General features: G+C 44.7%; 2 protein-coding genes across 2 annotated transcripts; both read right to left on the bottom strand.

Annotated features, from left to right (window-relative positions):
• Window positions 1-251: 251 nt before the first annotated feature.
• Window positions 252-1,986, bottom strand: LOC310816037 (uncharacterized protein; the record flags this gene model as incomplete). The annotated part of the gene is made up of 2 exons (XM_083686043.1): window positions 1,900-1,986; window positions 252-1,144 (listed from the first exon to the last, which is right to left on the bottom strand). The coding sequence occupies exons 1-2, from the start codon at window positions 1,958-1,960 to the stop codon at window positions 252-254; spliced, it is 954 nt and encodes a 317-aa protein (XP_083542169.1). The 5' UTR covers window positions 1,961-1,986.
• A 14,774-nt stretch (window positions 1,987-16,760) lies between these two features.
• LOC310816012 (A disintegrin and metalloproteinase with thrombospondin motifs 2-like) lies at window positions 16,761-17,607 on the bottom strand. Its single transcript, XM_083686010.1, has 3 exons — window positions 17,570-17,607; window positions 17,190-17,319; window positions 16,761-16,994 (listed from the first exon to the last, which is right to left on the bottom strand). Exons 2-3 carry the CDS (start codon window positions 17,293-17,295, stop codon window positions 16,771-16,773), a joined length of 330 nt encoding a protein of 109 aa, XP_083542136.1. The 5' UTR covers window positions 17,296-17,319; window positions 17,570-17,607; the 3' UTR covers window positions 16,761-16,770.
• Window positions 17,608-17,654: the final 47 nt, after the last annotated feature.

The following is a 17,654-nucleotide window of genomic DNA, read 5'->3' as shown; positions in this document are numbered from 1 at the left end:
GATGTGTTACTAGTGTTCAGTGATTCTACCACCACTTGTCCTGTGGTGTTAGTGTGACAGGCATCGGTAGACATAGTAAAGCGACGCTTGCTGTGGTCCAGTGTGGAATCGCTCTCTTTATCTCTTGTCATAGTCTAGAACATAGTTGCTTCCCATCTCTTGTAGCTCCTACTGAACAGCTGTAGAGCGTCAATTCAACAACATCTGTTATCTGAACATTGTGTCCTGTTGTGGTTCACTATCTAGTTGCTCTACATCTCAGCGATGGCCGGCAGAATACAGGCTCGTATGCGTGCCACCTTCCAGGCTGAGCGACAGTCTGAGATCCACTGAGAGACCAGGGAGTGCTTGACAGTAGAGCTCTCCTTCCCTCCTTCCCTCTTTCCATTCCCCTCTGTGTCTCGGTTTGGTGGGCTACTTATCATGGCCTGCAGCCTCTCCTGTGTGGATGGACTGGGCCGTGGGGGCGGTGAGGTGTGGTCAGGGGGAGAAGGGCTACCGTCAAGGGCTACCGTGTCACTGAGCTCAGGGCAGCTGCTCTTGCGGTGGTGAGGTAGGGCAGTGGGGCCGGAGCCGGGGATGCTATTGGCCCATCTCCTCACACCCCTGGCTCCCTCAGCCAATTGCTGCCCCGCACTCCCAGACTGACAGATGTCAAGGGCGGGGTTGTTCTGATGTCCGTAGAGATACTCTAAAGGGTCTGATGTGCCGTGCCAACCGAACGCAGGTTCCCTGTTGGAATCCCTCTTCTCTCCCCTGTGTCCCACAGCGATGACCTCAGACAAGATCTCAGGCTCTGCCCTGTCTTTCCCACGAGACTCCTCTCTGTGGTAGAGGTCAGAGGTCGCCTGCGGGGCGGTGCTAAGCGGCCGCGGAAGTCGCAGCCTCTGGTGCAGGGAGTCCTGTTGACGCAGGTTGATCGTGTCAGAGGAGAGGTCCTGAGTAGGGAAGGTGGGGTGGGCCAGGTGGCAGATAGACATCAGGTAGTCTTCAGAGGAGAGGGTGTGAGGGTTGGCGTGGCCATGGAGGTGGGCAGAGTGGAGGCTGTTGGCTTGGTTCAGGTCCTTCACCATCTCTTCATAGCCCTCTCTGATGGTGGGAAGCTGGAGTCTCCTCTTGGTTAGTCTGGACCTAGGACGCATGGCTGGAAGAGATAGACACAGGACAGTCAGCAAATAGATCAGCTAAATCTCACTGTGTTTGCACAGTGCATGGGATTGTGGAAACAGGTTAAAAAAAAAAAAACCCACCACAATCATAAAATGAAAAGGGAGATATTTTGACTTCATAGATTCATATCTATTCTACTTTCGACTGTCACCACAGAATTGCTCCAATTTCTTGTTTCTAGGACACGTAACCCAAACCACAGAGAACACCTTCTCCTTCGTCCCACCTGCTATTTCTGGGCACACATACTCCTGCCCCCCCCTCGCCCCCCTAACTCTCTATATCTCTCTCTCTCTCCCTCTCTCTCCTCTGCTTGCTTTTGAGGAGCAATGCAAATATACGTAAACACAAACACACCACAGCCATGAGAAGTAGGGCTACATAAACAGACTGCTATTAATACCGTAGGAGTCAAGCAGAACCACATACACATACAAGCCTACGTTTTCTTATGTAACCCATATTGTTTCAACCCTGACTGCAGCACGCAGGGTATTTCGGTCTCAACCTCAATGCCAAAAATAGTCGGAGCCAAACCCAAAAGGCAGCCTCTCCCTGCTAAATATAGAACCACACCTTTGGCATACAGTCACTCAAAACAGTGCTAGCAGGATAGAAACGGTCAGGTAAAGCAAAGACTAAGCAATCTGCACTAAATAACTCACTCGTTTGTCTCTCTTTTAAAAGTAATGGAAAGGAAAGGTCCTATTCTGACTTCTGCAGACTCACCTGCAATGAGTATGGTGTGTATCCAGACGTCTTCCTCTTTCTCTGTTCTCTGCCCCTGCATCCACGTTTGTTTGTTCAGTTTCTCTGCACTTGTGTATGTCTGTGAACATGTGATCTGTCGCTGTAGGTTTTCAGTCTGTAGTGATGCTCCCTTCTGAGCGCGCTCCGTAGATGTGACTGACTGTCTCTGTCCTAAGGCAGCAGTAGAATGCCGATTTATCTTCTCCTTCCCACCTCCCTGTCTCTCTCTCTCTCTCTCTCTCTCTCTCTCAGTCTGCCCTCCTTCCCTGATCCTAAAAATAGCAGCACCATCCATTTCCTCACCCTGAGTGCTGTCATTGGCCGATTGTATTGATGGATGGATGGAGGGAGGGATGGAGGGAGGGAAGGAGAGAGAGAGAGAGAGAGAGAGAGAGAGAGAAAAAATAGATTGAGAAATATAAATTGAGTTTTTGTGACAGAAGATTGGGGCCAGATTGCAAGTGTTGCTGAAATTAACCTATTTTTTTTCTTTTCTTTTCTTTTTTTTACAGACATAGGCTACATTTGGCCTCTGATACAGGACAAGGCTGGTATAGAACAAGGTTGATCAATGCCTCCCAAATGCAATGTCTTGTTGAGACACAAAATCACTATCAAGTATAAATGTTGCAAGATCTCTCTCCCAGCATGAAATGACACTATTACGCCCAACATGTCTGCCAAGATTCATTAGCAGTGTATTGTCCACACATACTTTTGGAAGGTGTCTCCAGCTGGCCTTCTTATAAAGTGTGTGTGTGTGTGTGTGTGTGTGTGTGTGTGTGTGTGTGTGTGTGTGTGTGTGTGTGTGTGTGTGCATGCGCGTGCGTGTGTGTGTGTGTGTGTGTGTGTGTGTGTGTGTACGTATTCACAATTGTGTGTCCTGGTTTTACGCATGAGAGAGATTTTTGGCTGATACGTCAAAAACTGAAGAAGCGCTATGTGAGGGCAAGTGAATTGGCGTGACTTACGTGAAAAATTAACCTTTATGAACTTTGAATTCCGCGGCAGTTAGGCAGTATTAGGCCTTCATTTCGAGTGGTTAAGGAAAGGGTAAGTTGTCGGGGAGGGCGTTAGCAAACATTAGCATTAGCAACAATAATTAGCAAATATTGTTGTACAGTACATTCAAAGCAGCAACGTGCGGGTCCCTAGGCACCACTTTAGACCCACAAGTATTTCCATGTACTATACAATGAGGAGTGGTGTCAACACCATGGGTGCACCTCAGTAGTCTAAAGTAGCTTCCTCTTCTAAATGTAGGTCCAAACGTTGTTTGTTTGTGTCACTGTCTTGATTAAATCACCGTCTTGATTAAATCACTGAAGCAACATAACAATTTGAGTGGACATTCCTCATTTCTTTGGAGTCTCAGGGTAGCCATAACATAAGACAACCCCTCTCTTACTCTTACATAATGGCCTGCCTATAAGTAGCTAGTTTATTTTTGTTTGATTTGGTTGAAGAACTCCCCGGGTACATGTGGAAGAACTGTTTACGTTGAAAGATAAGTACTGCGAGAGTGACCCACTGATTTATATATTGTATACAACAGGGGAGGCTAGTGGAGTTAGAAATTGGAGGCTCATTGCAATGCATGGAATGGAATGAGGAATGGTATCAAACACTTGTTTGATACCATTCCAAGTGTTATATACCATTCCTCTTTCCATTCCATTCTCATTACAATGAGCCCGTCCTCCGATTTTTACCTCCACCAGCCTCCCCTGGTATATCACTGTCCTCAGAGAAGGGGACTTCTCATGCTAACATCTTTGTCTGAGAATTCACTATTCTCACGGTTCTCATGTGAGACACAACATGCAGCAGAGTGCTAAGAAACCCCAACCATGTGACAATATGGATGATAAATCACAGCCTTGAGGGCATTATTGCTTTACTACAACAAGCCTGAAAATTGGGATAAGAAAACAATGATTTCAGTATTTATTTTGTGATAGATCGTGGTGGTTTTTGCCCTGCGTTCAGAAATATAGTTCCCAAAACTACAAACGTCAAGGGAATCTAACACACAAAAGTACTGTGGCGTAGGAATATCATAATAGGTGATTTAACCGTGACATTATTGTTTTTTAAATCACGGCTTTGAGCGCCTCTCAGCCAATCACAATGCTTGTTTTCATCAACCCATTGTATATCAACATTCAATATCAAATGGTTCATTGTTACCTAGCAGACAGCAATATTTCCAGTTATTTCAAAAACGAAATAGAGCCTTTCATTTAATATAATATGCCAGTTAGCTGACGCTTTTATTCAAAGCGACTTTGCAGTGAGTGCATACATTTCAGTATATATGGTCCCAGCGGGATCCGAACCCCTAACCTAAGCGTTATTAGAGCCATGCTCTACCCACTGAGCCACAGAGGACCAGAGAGGCTATTTGGATGGGTTGGAATTCCCATTGTGACAGCCCATGTACCATGTTACTGCCCATGATGTATTAGACAACATACACATGGCCACGTCCATTTAGAAAATGTCATCGTCTATCTTGGTACCGAGCTGACAACGTCCCTAGAAACCAGTTCTGTAACGGTCAACCCGTTTTGATTTAACATGACAGTCAATACGAATACAACTAAGGACCGCGGTGAATGTAGCACCGCGTTTTGTCGAAAAAATGGACGGTTTGCGAACGAATCTTGCTTTTTGAATGCCGGTAACCCGTTGTATAAAAAGCAATAATACACTCGCGTCCATCTGTGATGACATGTTTGTCATGGCTGTGGTGATCTACACCACTCTGCATCACCTCCTGAAAATGTCACATGGCCTCTCATGTATTATAGCTTAAAGGGTGAACCCCGCGTTCGACCACAGGTACATGATGACGGTTGAAATGTTGTTTTGTTTGTGTCACCGTCTTGATTAAATCACTGGAGCGGTTTGAGTGGACATTCCTACTTTGTTTTGGAGTCCCAGTGTACAGTAGCTATGATATAATTACAAACCCTCTCTTACTCTGGCGTGACGTCCTGCCTAAAACAGTAGCTAGTTTGTTTGAAGAGCCAGTTTGGTTGAAGAAGTCCCCTGTTACATGTGGAAGACCTGTTTATGTCCAAAGATGAGTACCTGAGAGGAATATACTCATCTATATACTGCTACAATGTGTACTGTAGATAATTTAGCCCTAGAGGAGGAGATAGTGTTGCTTTATACAATAGCGATGTGTGTGTGTGTGTGTGTGTGTGTGTGTGTGTGTGTGTGTCTGTGTTCTCAGAGAAGTGGACTCTTTCATAGAAGTCGTTGGGATAAAGATGATACTTCAGGCCTTGCCTTTGGACATCCTTCACCTTAATACTACCATCACTCTGTCAGTGTGTATTCAATGCAATAGCCTCTCTTCTTCTTTTTCTTCCCATCTCTTACTCTCCATATCTCTCTCTCTCTCTCTCTCTCTCTCTCTCTTGCTCTCTCACGCTCTCTTTCTCGCTCTCTCTCGTCACATGAAATGTTACTTTGTTACTTGTTCCATACATTTCAATAGGATTATGTTTCCATTTACCACAGAGTCATTTTGGTTCAAATCCTCCAAGATACACACATTCACCTTCCAATGAGTCCTCCTCACTGTGTCAGATTTGGACTTTGTTCCATTCTGCGCTATTGTCCTCTCGTCCTCTCGTCCTCCTTCTAAAGCAAAGCAAAACGATGGGATGGAAGCTGGTCATGAGTGAGAGTATTTGTATGTGTTAAATAGATCAGTAGATAGCTTTATTATGCCATATCAGTGATGTGTGTATGTATGTGTGTGTTTGAGTGTGTGTGTGTGTGTGTGTGTGTGTGCGCGCGCGGGTGTGTGTGTGTGTGTGTGTACGTATTCACAATTGTGTGTCCTGGTTTTACGCATGAGAGAGATTTTTGGATGATACGTCAAAAACTGAAAAGCGTGTTTGAGTGTGTGTGTATGTATGTGTGTGAGCAGTGATGGATGTGTATGTGTGTGTGTGTGTGTGTGTGTGTGTGTGTGAGCGGTGATGTGTGTGTGTGTGTGTGTGTGTGTGTGTGTGTATATGCATGCATCTGGGATAGACATAAGCAGTGATGGGTGATGATGGGGCATCCAGACCCGGCCAGGCAGGGACTTGACGTGTCAGCATGTGAACAGATGACTCACTCCTTCCATATTTACATCCTCCCTTCTATAAAAAGATCCCCAGCTTTTTATAAATCCCGGGAGTTTCATAGTCCCAGTGAATCAGAAATGCTTCTCTGATTCATCCATGGCGCACACACACACACACACACACACACACACACACACACAGGCGCGCGCGCACACACACACACACAGGCGCACACACACACACACACACACACACACACACATTTTATTTATTTTTAACTATGTCTCATATGCGTTTGTACTATTGCACCCACTCCCTATTTGGATGTTTTAGTGTGATTATAAAACAGCTGTGCAGATCTTGATATAACACACCCTATTTGTGACCTCATTTTCACCACCGTAGGTGAAGAGAAAACACAGTCTGCTTTGCAGCTGCTGATATCATATCATATGTGTTGATATCATCTGCACACTTGTTTAATGACAGTGTGATAATAATAATTTTTATTGGATAGAGATAGCAGAGAAAGATAGGAGGGTAGGGGTATGTCAGGTGACTATGGGCCAGATACGAACCCATGCCGACATGGACATAGGGGTGTGCTGTAAGCCGTGGTGCTAGACCACTGAACCAGGCCACATGTTAGAATATATTGAACAGTGCTCCACTTTACCTGCAGTGGTAACAACTAGGTCACACATGACCTATGAGTCACTATAAATCTGAACGGCTGCAATGCAGAGCGGCTGCAATGCAGTTGAATCACGTCGTTGTCACATTGACTGAGTGTGTCACTTTACCTACAGTGGTGAACATGAGGTTAACCCTAACCCTAACCCTAACCCATTTAAATGGTGTGTTCTATCAACATCTGCATTGGTGTTTTAGAATCACACTAAAACATTGAAATAGTGAGTCGATACACAAGTGCAAACGGACATAAATGTGATACAAGGCCTTCTAAATATCATGCAATATACAAATCTGCATAGCTGTCTCATAACTACTACTGCCTTCCAAGCTAGTGTCATAACACTGTCATTACTGAGCAAATGGTCGGTTTTCTCATGACTTTTAAACAAATATTACAAGATCAACACTCTAAGTAAAGCGTGAAAGTAGTGGTGGAACTTTAAAGACCGTCCCTACTGTACATGGACTGTATATGGATTTATGGTTGCTACAGTCATTTTATAACCACATATCTCTGTGATCAACCGTGTCCCCATGGATGGAAAAAAAGGAGGAAAAAGGGGATGAGAGGTCACTGTGACCAGCATGCGGTGAGCCAATGATGTCTGCCAGGGATGTCAGGGTGTTTCTGAGAAACAGTGACATAACAGAGGAAACAAATATCCTTGTGTCTGACGGTTCTAACCTCCAAATCTGCACATTTAATAACCAATAACACCCCATTCATTTCCCCAAAATAAATTTCCATTGCTAGATTGGATATATCTTGAATATTTCCGGTGTTTTAAACCAGCTAGACACATGAGCATCAGCATCTTTCAATATTCCTGCTCCAACCATGAACAAAGAACTCCTGTGATTAGTTAGAGACGTCAGAGCATCAGAAGCAGCATCAGAAACAACACAACCTACTTTTGGTATTACATAAATGTACAGTGTCCATTTTAAGACAGATTCAGCGAATGTTGTTTGTCAATAGGAGTTGCCTCAGTCTCATTAGAACATTCATTTGTTATCCCTAAAAATGACATTGGCCTAGAAATCTGTTTTACTTCATGACTTTTGTTTCTATTTGTGGTGAGACAGAAAATGCTGAAATGAACAAAGATACCAAACTGTACAGTCTCATCAACTGTTCAGTCTGTTCAGTCTCTTCCTGGGAGATGAGTACTTCAGAAAGCACCCAGAGTGCCATGCAATGCTGCTAGGAAGTTACCAATTGAGGAAACTTCATTTTAAGTTATTTTAGATTTGTCAAATGGAATAGGCCCTACATGTATATGTGTGCCATGTGGGGTTTTTTAGAGAAAGGGGAATTGAGAACCAAAATGGACACTTTCCTTTTCTTATTATTTTCACTTTTTACTTTTTATTGTCATTGAGTCAGTACGAAACTGACAGGGCAACTGAACAAAGGAACATGTGGGAAATTCCCTTCAAGTCGAGCGGTCAACTTAAGCAAGGATAAGGATGAGCTATGTGTAAACATAAAAAAATGCTGACAAATCACCACAAATTAAATTTAAAATTAAATTTAAAATTAAACCACTCCTGTTCTTAGAAGCTGTGGTTGTACAGTAGGCTACAGTAGCTGCCGCTACTAAGAACTGTTGTTCAGTCAATAACTTTCCGCTTTTTGGCACTGAAAACTAGTTGCTATGGTAGTATGTTTGGGGTCATTGTCTTACTGTATGATGAAGCGCCATCAAATGAATTTGGAGGCATTTGCTTGTACTCGAGCAGACAAGATGTTTCTGTACACTTCAGAATACATTGTGCTCTCAGCAGGAGCATCATCAATTAAGACAAGTTAGCCAGTTCTTGTGACAGCTATACATGCCAAAACCATAGCACCCCGTCCACCATGTTTCACAGATGAGGTGGTATGCTGTAAATCTTGGGCAGACCCTTTTTTCTGCAATCACTCTGGTACATGATAATATTTGTCTTATTTGTTCACAAGACCGTTTTCTAGACCTCTGCAGGCTTTTTAGGCACTTTTTAGCAAACTGTAACCTGACCATTCTTTTTGAGGATAACTAGTGGTTTCCACCCTGGAAAGTGAAGCCTCTGTAGTTGGGCTGGTGACGTATTCTGCGGATGGTAATCTCTGACACATTCACGCCTACCTCCTGAAGAGTGTTCCTGATCTGTGGCACAGTTGTTTTGGGTTTTTCCTTAATCATGGTGAGCATTCTTCTGTCATCCACTGTAGAAGTGTTCCTTGGCCTACCAGCCCATTTGTTATTGCTGAGCTCACCAGTGCTTTCTTTCTTTTTTAATGATGTTACAAACTGTTGAATTTGGTTAGCCTAAGCTTTTGGCTATGTTTCTGATTGATTTTTACTGATATTTCAGCTTCATAATGGCTTCCTTGACTTTCATTGATGTCTGTTTGGTCCTCATGTTGAGAGATACCAATATTAGACTCCAAAGGCAAATGCAAAGCCTATAATCAATACTAGACATTGACAGCTCTCCGATGCCTACACAAATGATGTGATGGAACACACCTGACTAACCAGAAACACCTGCCAAGCCAATTTTCCAATATTTTTGGTGCCCTAGGGCGACTATGTATAAAAAGGGTTGTCATTTCTAAATGGGGAAACCAATCTGAAAGAAAAAAACATTGAATTAAAGCTGATAATCTCTTTGACCCCATAGTAATTGTTTAATTTCAAATCCAAACTGTTGGGAGTATAGAGGTTCAATCAGCACTCAACCAAAGCCCAGCTCACTCACAAACCGTGATTTGTTTAAGTGAGAAACCTTTGATCAGAGTTGAGGTTGCTATGAGACAAAGCGCTGCGGTTGTGACAGAGAGGATGTAAATGTAGGGTTTCCTGTCTGTTCCCTACAACAAAGTAAAGGAACTGCCTGAGGAGACAGAGTGACATATGATGTAGTTGAGAGAGTGCACTTCTGTGTATGTTTAGTGGTGAGAAACACGCATGGCTGTTTTTGTTATTGAGGACAGCCTCTTTACAGTCTGTAGAGTCCAGGCACGACCTAAATAGATACAGAAAGAGAGAAAAAGAAAGAGAGGAGGCATCTTGACTAATGGTGGAGAGCTATGGTTGGACTAGGAATTTACAGCCTCCAACTTCATGGTCAGTATTCAGAGGGCCCTGTTTGCAAAGTAGTCTTAGGAGATGGAAACACTAGAAACAGAAACCAGTAGACACACCTGCAGTACCTTAGACGCTCTGCTTCCCCCTAGTGTTCACTGACGGTATATATCTTGGGATGTCTCAGGAGGAGTGATGCCATTTTCCCTGTGGTAGACTGAGGTTGACTGTTTATTTCCAGGCCCTGTGTGTGTGTGTGTGTGTGTGTGTGTGTGTGTGTGTGTGTGTGTGTGTGTGTGTGTGTGTGTGTGTGTGTGTGTGTGTGTGTGTGTGTGTGAAAGGGAAAAGGAGGGACGAATGGAACAGGAATGTCACACACAACACCTGATGTGCAAAATACCACAGGCACTTGAACTTTAATAAATATTAAACATTAAGTTCTCAATTCATATGTACAGATATCGTACAGAGATCCCTAGGTGCTTTTGCAGCAGCTGCAAGACACAATACTCTGATAATAAGACAACTGCCAGAAGAGAAAATAACGGGCCCTGAAAGCTTCTATTGTGATGCAGTAGATACAAATCTGTTTTTATTTTGTTTTTCTTTTTGAAAATATAATACACACAAGGGAATGAATAAGTTATTTGTGACTTTTTGGAGGGCATTTAGCACCAATGACACTGCAGTAAAGGCATCACACTCTTGCTGATCTTTTCACTTCAGTATTCAGGGTTTCCCAGAACCTCTAGAGTTGACCATCTTTAACCTCTTCTAAATGAGTTGTAATGACATGGATTAACCATGTATAATCCAATAGAGCACACTGTCTGCAATGCCCCTCCATAGTAGCCCAGAGCTCTTGTTCATTGACTTTTTCTGAGAAGCAGCAGAAAAGAGAACGTGCAATTGACCCCACTGAGTCAGACATCGATTTGTTCCAGACATGGCAGCACAAGCAATCAGCTTCCAGAATTTGATCACAACCAGGAAAGGGGACTGAGAGAAGAAATTCTGTGGGGTATGAGATATGCTGGTCTTCTGACCGTGCTGTATTCTGTTTTTATGCCTCCAAACCTCCAGGGGGCAGTGTGTCTGTAGTGTATGCTACCCTGATTCAGGAAGCTAGACACAGAGTCTAAAACGCTCTCTCATGGGCCTGAGTGGTGTTCATGTATATTTCATTTAAAGGGGGGATTCAACTGCAGTCCTGGGCGATAATATGACTCCAAAGGGGGCCGTCATGTGGGTCTGTCAGATCTGTCTGGGGTGATGAGGCTTATGTGGGGCCTTAAGTGCTCATAGGGAATATCCACTTATATCCACTTAATGTTCAGAGATGTGTCATCTTTAAGGCCTATAGCTCATATCTCAGACTTTTATTTTGCCCATGCTTTATTAAATATGACACGAAGAGCTAACTTCCCCCCCCCCCTGAGCTTCTCTGGGTATGTGCTTATGAAAGAGAGATAAATCATTACTGTATGTGCCTCTGTAGCATTTGTGGTATGCAACCACTCTCGCATGGGGGGGAGAGGGGGGGAGTCAAAGGAAGGGGTGTGAAGTGTTTGGAACCACACTGCTGTAATCAGTAAGCTTGCCTGAGACTCTGAAGACATGTGCAGAAGCTTTAGCTTAGCGGGCTAAGCATGTCTTCTATGCGGGAGACTCAGGGTTTGAATTCTGGTCTCCATTTGAAAACACAAACACACACTGGCGGAGGTTTGGAGGGATACAAATCACCCTGTTAAAAGTTGGTCCAAAAGATATACTTGTACGATCGACATCACATCTGACATCACTCTCAAGATGAAAACAAGATAAACTGCTTTCAATCTGTAACCATTTATGGTTCTGTATCCTAAAGGGACTTGTTGAGTCGAAGCAACAGTGCAAACATCTGGGACTGGTTTTCTCTCACAGAGTTCAGTTTGCCATGTCACTGATGTGAGTGTGAAACTGGAAAAACCGTCTGTTTGCCTGTCTGTACCGTGTTTTTGGGCTTTACTAGTTCAGTACCTGATAAAAGCACAAAGGCAGGTTGAAGGATTAAATAACTCCAGTCTGTTAGCAGACGTAGTAAATCTCTATAAGAGAAATGAGGAAGGATGAGGTCCGTCACACACTCCTCTGACCTCGTTTCATCCTCAACAGAAAGTTCCGCTTCTCCTCCAGAAGCTCCTGGATGCGTTTGTTCCGTGTTCTCTCCCGGAAGAACACCCGACTCCGTCTGGGGATCAGATTGCTTTGGGAGATGTCGTTGTCCACTCCGACGACCCTGTAAGGAACGTCGATGGAGTTGTTCTCGCTGGTCTCCTCCGCTCGACTCGGAGGTCTTGTGGTTGTGGGGATCGGCGGTGTTGTTGTCGTAGCGATGGTTGTCGATGGAGGCGGGGCAGACGTTGAATCTGAGGGCTGAGTCTGGGTTACCGTGGGAATGGTGGGACCGACAGGTATGTATTCTGTGAAGTCCAGCCACGTGGTGGTCAAATCTGTGATGTCATCACTGTGGACCGTAGGAATCATGACTGTGACGTCATCACCGTTTGGCATGGTTCCACTAGGCATTGTGACATCACTGTAAGGCATGGTTACGCTGTTCATTGTGATGTCATCAACAATGGGGATATTTCCACTGGGCATTGCGACGTCGCCAGAGGTTATTGTACCACTGGGCATTGTGACATCATCGAATGCTATGGTTCCACCAGGCATTGTACTGTCATCAAAGTAGATTGTTTCAGTGGGAATTATGAAATCATCTATGAATGTAAGGCTGGGAGTCGTGGTGTCATGGATAAAAACTGGAGTATCATCAGCACTCACAGTTGTGCGGGTCACTGTAGTTTCATCACCAGCATAGGAGATATTGATAGTTTGTGAAGCAGTGAAAGGTATACTGGGAGTTGTAGTGTATATGCTGATGCTGGTGGAGAGGGTGTATGAGGGGTACTTTTTGGTCGTGTGTCTAGGGGTCGTGTGGGGAGTGTGGGGTGGAGTGTAGTGTGGGTGAGGTGTTGGATGGGTATGTGGTTTCTTTTTTGGACTGGTCTTTGGTTTAGTGGGAGTGGTGATTTTGGGACTAGTCTTTGGTTTAGTAGGAGTGGTGTTTTTAGGACCATTATTTGGCTTAGGGGTGGTGGATTTTTTAAGATTGGTCTTTGGCTTATTGGGGCTGGTCTTTGGTTTAGTGGGATTGTTGTTTTTAGGACTTGTCTTGGGCTTAGGGGTGGTGGTTTTTTTGGGGCTGTTCTTTGGCTTAATGGGTGTGGTGGTTTTGGTGCCGGTCTTTGGCTGGGTGTGTGTGGTGGTTTTGGTGCTGGTCTTTGGCTGGGTGTGTGTGGTGTTTTTAGGACTGGTCTCTGGCTGAGTGTGTGTGGTGGTTTTGGTGCCGGTCTCTGTCTGTGTGTGTGTGGTGGTTTTGGTGCCGGTCTCTGTCTGAGTGTGTGTAGTGGTTTTGGTGCCGGTCTCTGTCTGTGTGTGTGTGGTGGTTTTGTTGCCGGTCTCTGTCTGTGTGTGTGTGGTGGTTTTGGTGCCGGTCTCTGTCTGGGTGTGTATGGTGGTTTTGGTCCCGGTCTCTGGCTGGGTATGTGTGGTGTTTTTGGTGCCGGTCTCTGTCTGGGTGTGTATGGTGGTTTTGGTCCCGGTCTCTGGCTGGGTGTGTGTGGTGGTTTTGGTCCCGGTCTCTGTCTGGGTGTGTATGGTGGTTTTGGTCCCGGTCTCTGGCTGGGTTTGTGTGGTGTTTTTGGTGCTGGTCTTTGGCACAGCTTGGGTGGTGTTTTGGGGGCGAGTGTTGTCCTTGGGGGGAGGCAGAGGCAGGGGCACAGGGTGAGCAGTGAACTGGGTTGGGGCGGTGGTGGTGGTGGTGGTGGTGGTGGTGGTGGTAGGCGACGTGGTCTCTGTGACGTTGCTGCAGGACTTGCAGCACATGCGCTTGTAGCCCGGCAGAGAGCAGTAGCGATTCAGCACCTCCATGCGACAGAACACCGACTTGTCTCCATGACAACGCTGGCCTGTGGGAGAGAGAGCAGAGAGCTGAGATCGGGCGGGGCCGGAGAAGGCTGTGTGTATGTGCGAGTGTGTGTGTGTGTCTTATGTTATGTGTGTCTGAGTGTGTGTGAGCGTGAGTGTGTTTACACTGTGCTGAGTAAAGTAGTAAAGTAGTAAAGGTAGTAAAGCCAGACCATTAGCAGGAGATGCAGGAAGGAAGAGGAAAACCCAACAAGCATCGACAACAGTCGTTAGATTAGTCCATCGCAACTGAAGAGGAAGGAGAGTGGCCAGTCCTGTTTTGTGGCGTTGTGGTTCTAATTAGATGCTCTCAGAAGATACTGACTTGTACATATAGGTTTTAAATACAGTATAAACCTAATTTTGATACTCATCTTTCAATGCAGAAAAGTGTGTTATGTAATCCAACATTCATTATTATTTCTGATTTTCTGTGGAAATAATAATAATTTAACCTCTGACCCTTGAAACATTGGAACAGTCGTAGTTGACTTACACCGGCAGTGATGTGCTCTCTGACGCAAATTCAAACAAGTCAGAAAGAAAGAAAGAAAACACATTTTTAAACATTTTTTATTTATACAACTTTTGCAGTTGATAATGACAGAAACTGAAACAATGAGATGTACTCCCCCCTCAATATATAGATATATTCTTTTCTTAAGAAAAATAAATCAACTGTATCGAAAGGTACAAGTTCACAGTCACTTTGGTAAAACACTTCATTACTTGGAAATCAACCAATCAATCAGTTAATCAATTGATAAGTAAAATGAATAAATTACACAAATGATAGTAGATCGTCAAATAAATAAAATACAGAATTTCCATGATGATGTAAAAACTGGAATGGCACGTTAAGTGTCATATGAAACATTTACAAAACATTAATAAATTTTCCCTGATAAATCAAAGTGCATATAGACGCAGTGCACGTAGTCCATCTGAATGTTTCCCCAACGTTAGCCAAACGTTAGCCAAACGTTAGCCAGCCCAACACAGCAGGCCAGTGAAGCCACGAAACAGTTACCCATAGTATAGAATATTATAGTTTTTTCCATAAGTAAGAAGATAACAGTCATGAACATTATTAAATACAGTCAACACCAATGTTATATACAGTATCGCACTGCTAGGTCTGGCTTGGTCTCATATGGTCCAACTCCAGCACGAGACCTCAGATAACTCGCTACATAGTCACAACAGAAATATGTGAACACGATACAATGACAAGTCTGAAGTGTTTATAGATGCCATGTGTCCATACCCTAGGCCCTTTGTAAACCTTCCCCGGTTGTCGGACGCCAGTCCAACGCCATCTTTGTAGGTTTTGATGGTTTGCGTGTGAGTTTGTTGGTTTGAAGCTGCCTCTATTCCAAGTGATAAATAAACTTTTTTTGAGTAAAGCCATCTCTTTCACAGATAAATGCCATTACATTCAATCCAAGATAAGGCATTGTTCATATGTTTAATGTTCATCAAAAAAAACAAAAAAAAAACAAGATCTGACGCTCTTGAATGAAGGTTTATGAGGTATTTTTGTATCAGATTTCTATGTCTACTAGATGCCCGCATGAGGAAACATTCTCGCACAGGCACACGCACATGCACACACACAAGCACACTCACGCAAATGCGTACACACACTCATGCACGCACACACACACACACACGCACACGCACACGCACACGCACACGCACACGCACACACACACACACACACACACACAAGCTCAAACGGGTAAGGGATGCGTATGTGCATGACAAAAAGTGATCCTTTGCCTAAAGAAAATATGGAGCAACAGTACCACTTATCCATCTGAGTAAATGGAGAGGCAACTAACTGACCAAGTCCTGCATAATATAGGTCTACCCCCTTCCCCCCAAACACTTTACTCTTATTAAATATTTACTTCTGTATTCATGTAAAATCAATAAAAAAATACACATAACAGTCAAGGATCTAAGCGATCAATAGCAGTCCAAAGGTTTAGGCAAATAAGCTACAGCTTATTCATGGTAAAACATTATTATTCATATTATTGTTACTCATATAGATTTAGATTTATATATATATATATATAAATACAAATATATTCATAGATGTATTTGTTTAAAGTTTGCAAGCACAAATAAGCTGCATTTATTGAACTTTAGTTTAACAGTCAAAGAGAGGATGGCTGATGATGAGTTGAAAATGGGAAGCAACCTCACACGGTCAAACTACCCTGTTTTTATTAGCCTTTAATCTTTAATCTTGGCCTCTTCACCTCACAGTTCCCCCCCAAAAACAAAAGTGTTGGTTATGTCCCTTCCTGTATCTGTGCTGAGTTCCTGTCAGTCTGAGAATGGAACCTAGAACAAGATGAACCATCATTCTCATTCCAGAATGGAACCAGGATGTGAGATGAGCACTTTAGCAAAGATGTCCTCATTGTGACAAGATCACATTCACAATAAAGCTTTCGTATATTTTTTTTTAGTACTTTTTTTCTTTTTTTTTCTTTTCTCTTTGTTATTTTCACACCTGTCGCTCCCGACAATGACGGCGTGGAGAAAAAAATCGCAGCCGCATCTCGGGAACGTTAACCCACGACGACTCGTAGCTAGCTCGCGCAAAACATGGCCTCCGAAACAGAGGGGGGCGCTCACGCCTCACTGGCTCCTCAACGCCTCTAAAAGCCGCCAATCAAAACCTGACCACCTTTCCCGTTCGTTTCTCTTCAATGTTTTTATGTTTTTCTTTTAGTTTTCGACTGGCCAGCGGTTACAACACAATGCTCCACAATAGGAGAGAGAGATAGAGAGAGAGAGACAGAGCGGAGAGAGGCCCAACCAGCACACACGGGTACCAGAGACCTCCTCCAATCAGAGCTGTCTCAGGAGACAGAGAGAGAGAGACGACACCCCCCAAAGAGAAGCGAAAGCTGCCGCTGTCTGGCGGAGCGCGGGCACAGGCACGGGGGCGGGGGGCGGGGCTGTCAGGGCCAGGGGGAGAGCCTGGCTAAGCCCCGGGCCTGGGCCTGCAGAGAGAGGAGGACAGACAGGGCCAGGGCCCAGCAGAGGACAGGCATGCTCAGGAGGCCCGGCTGGGAGCTATAGAGGGACGGTTTACGTGACGAGTCCTTGACGGGGTGGTCCGGGTCGGGGCGAGACAGCCACTGGATCAGGATGTTGCCGTTCTTGTTCAGGTCCGACGAGCCCCCTGGGGACGGACGTGGGAGGGAGGAACATATGAGTGAAGAGGGGGTCACGCTTCATCTCAACATCTGTACATAAACTAGACCGACATGAGTGATGTTCACCATCACCTCTCCAAAAAGTGCCACATGGGAACTGAACCATTGATACACAGTTCTCTCTCTCTATGAGGACATCCCATAATAAGCCTTGTACTCACTGGGACAGGGTGCCAGGCGACAGGATCGGATGGTCTGTGGCTTGCCCTCCAGACACCCGGCGATGGCGTTGTCACGCATGTCACAAACAACCTCCCTGTACTGCATCCCGTTGGAACACGTCACCGAGCACTGTGGACACACACACACACACACACACACACACACACACACACACACACACACACACACACACACACACAAAGGAACACACTGTGTGAGTATACAGTATATCACCCCCAGTACATTTGACACATATGTTATAAAAACCTCAGAAACAAACACACACACACGCACACGCACATGCATGCATGCACGCACGCACGCACACGCACACACACACACACACACACAGCTCCAGCCCCAGGCCAGTCGTCCGTACCTGGGACCAGGTCCCTACTCTCCACTGGACAGGGCAGGGCTCTCTGTTGCAGGCCTGTCGGCCCTCTGGCCGGTCATCGTTGCAG

The sequence above is a fragment of the Argentina silus genome, assembly GCF_951799395.1.
Source record: "Argentina silus genome assembly, chromosome: 15".
Taxonomy (NCBI): Eukaryota; Metazoa; Chordata; class Actinopteri; order Argentiniformes; family Argentinidae; genus Argentina; species Argentina silus.
The sequence above is the reverse complement of the archived record's forward strand: the minus strand, read 5'-3'. Positions and strand labels throughout refer to the sequence as shown.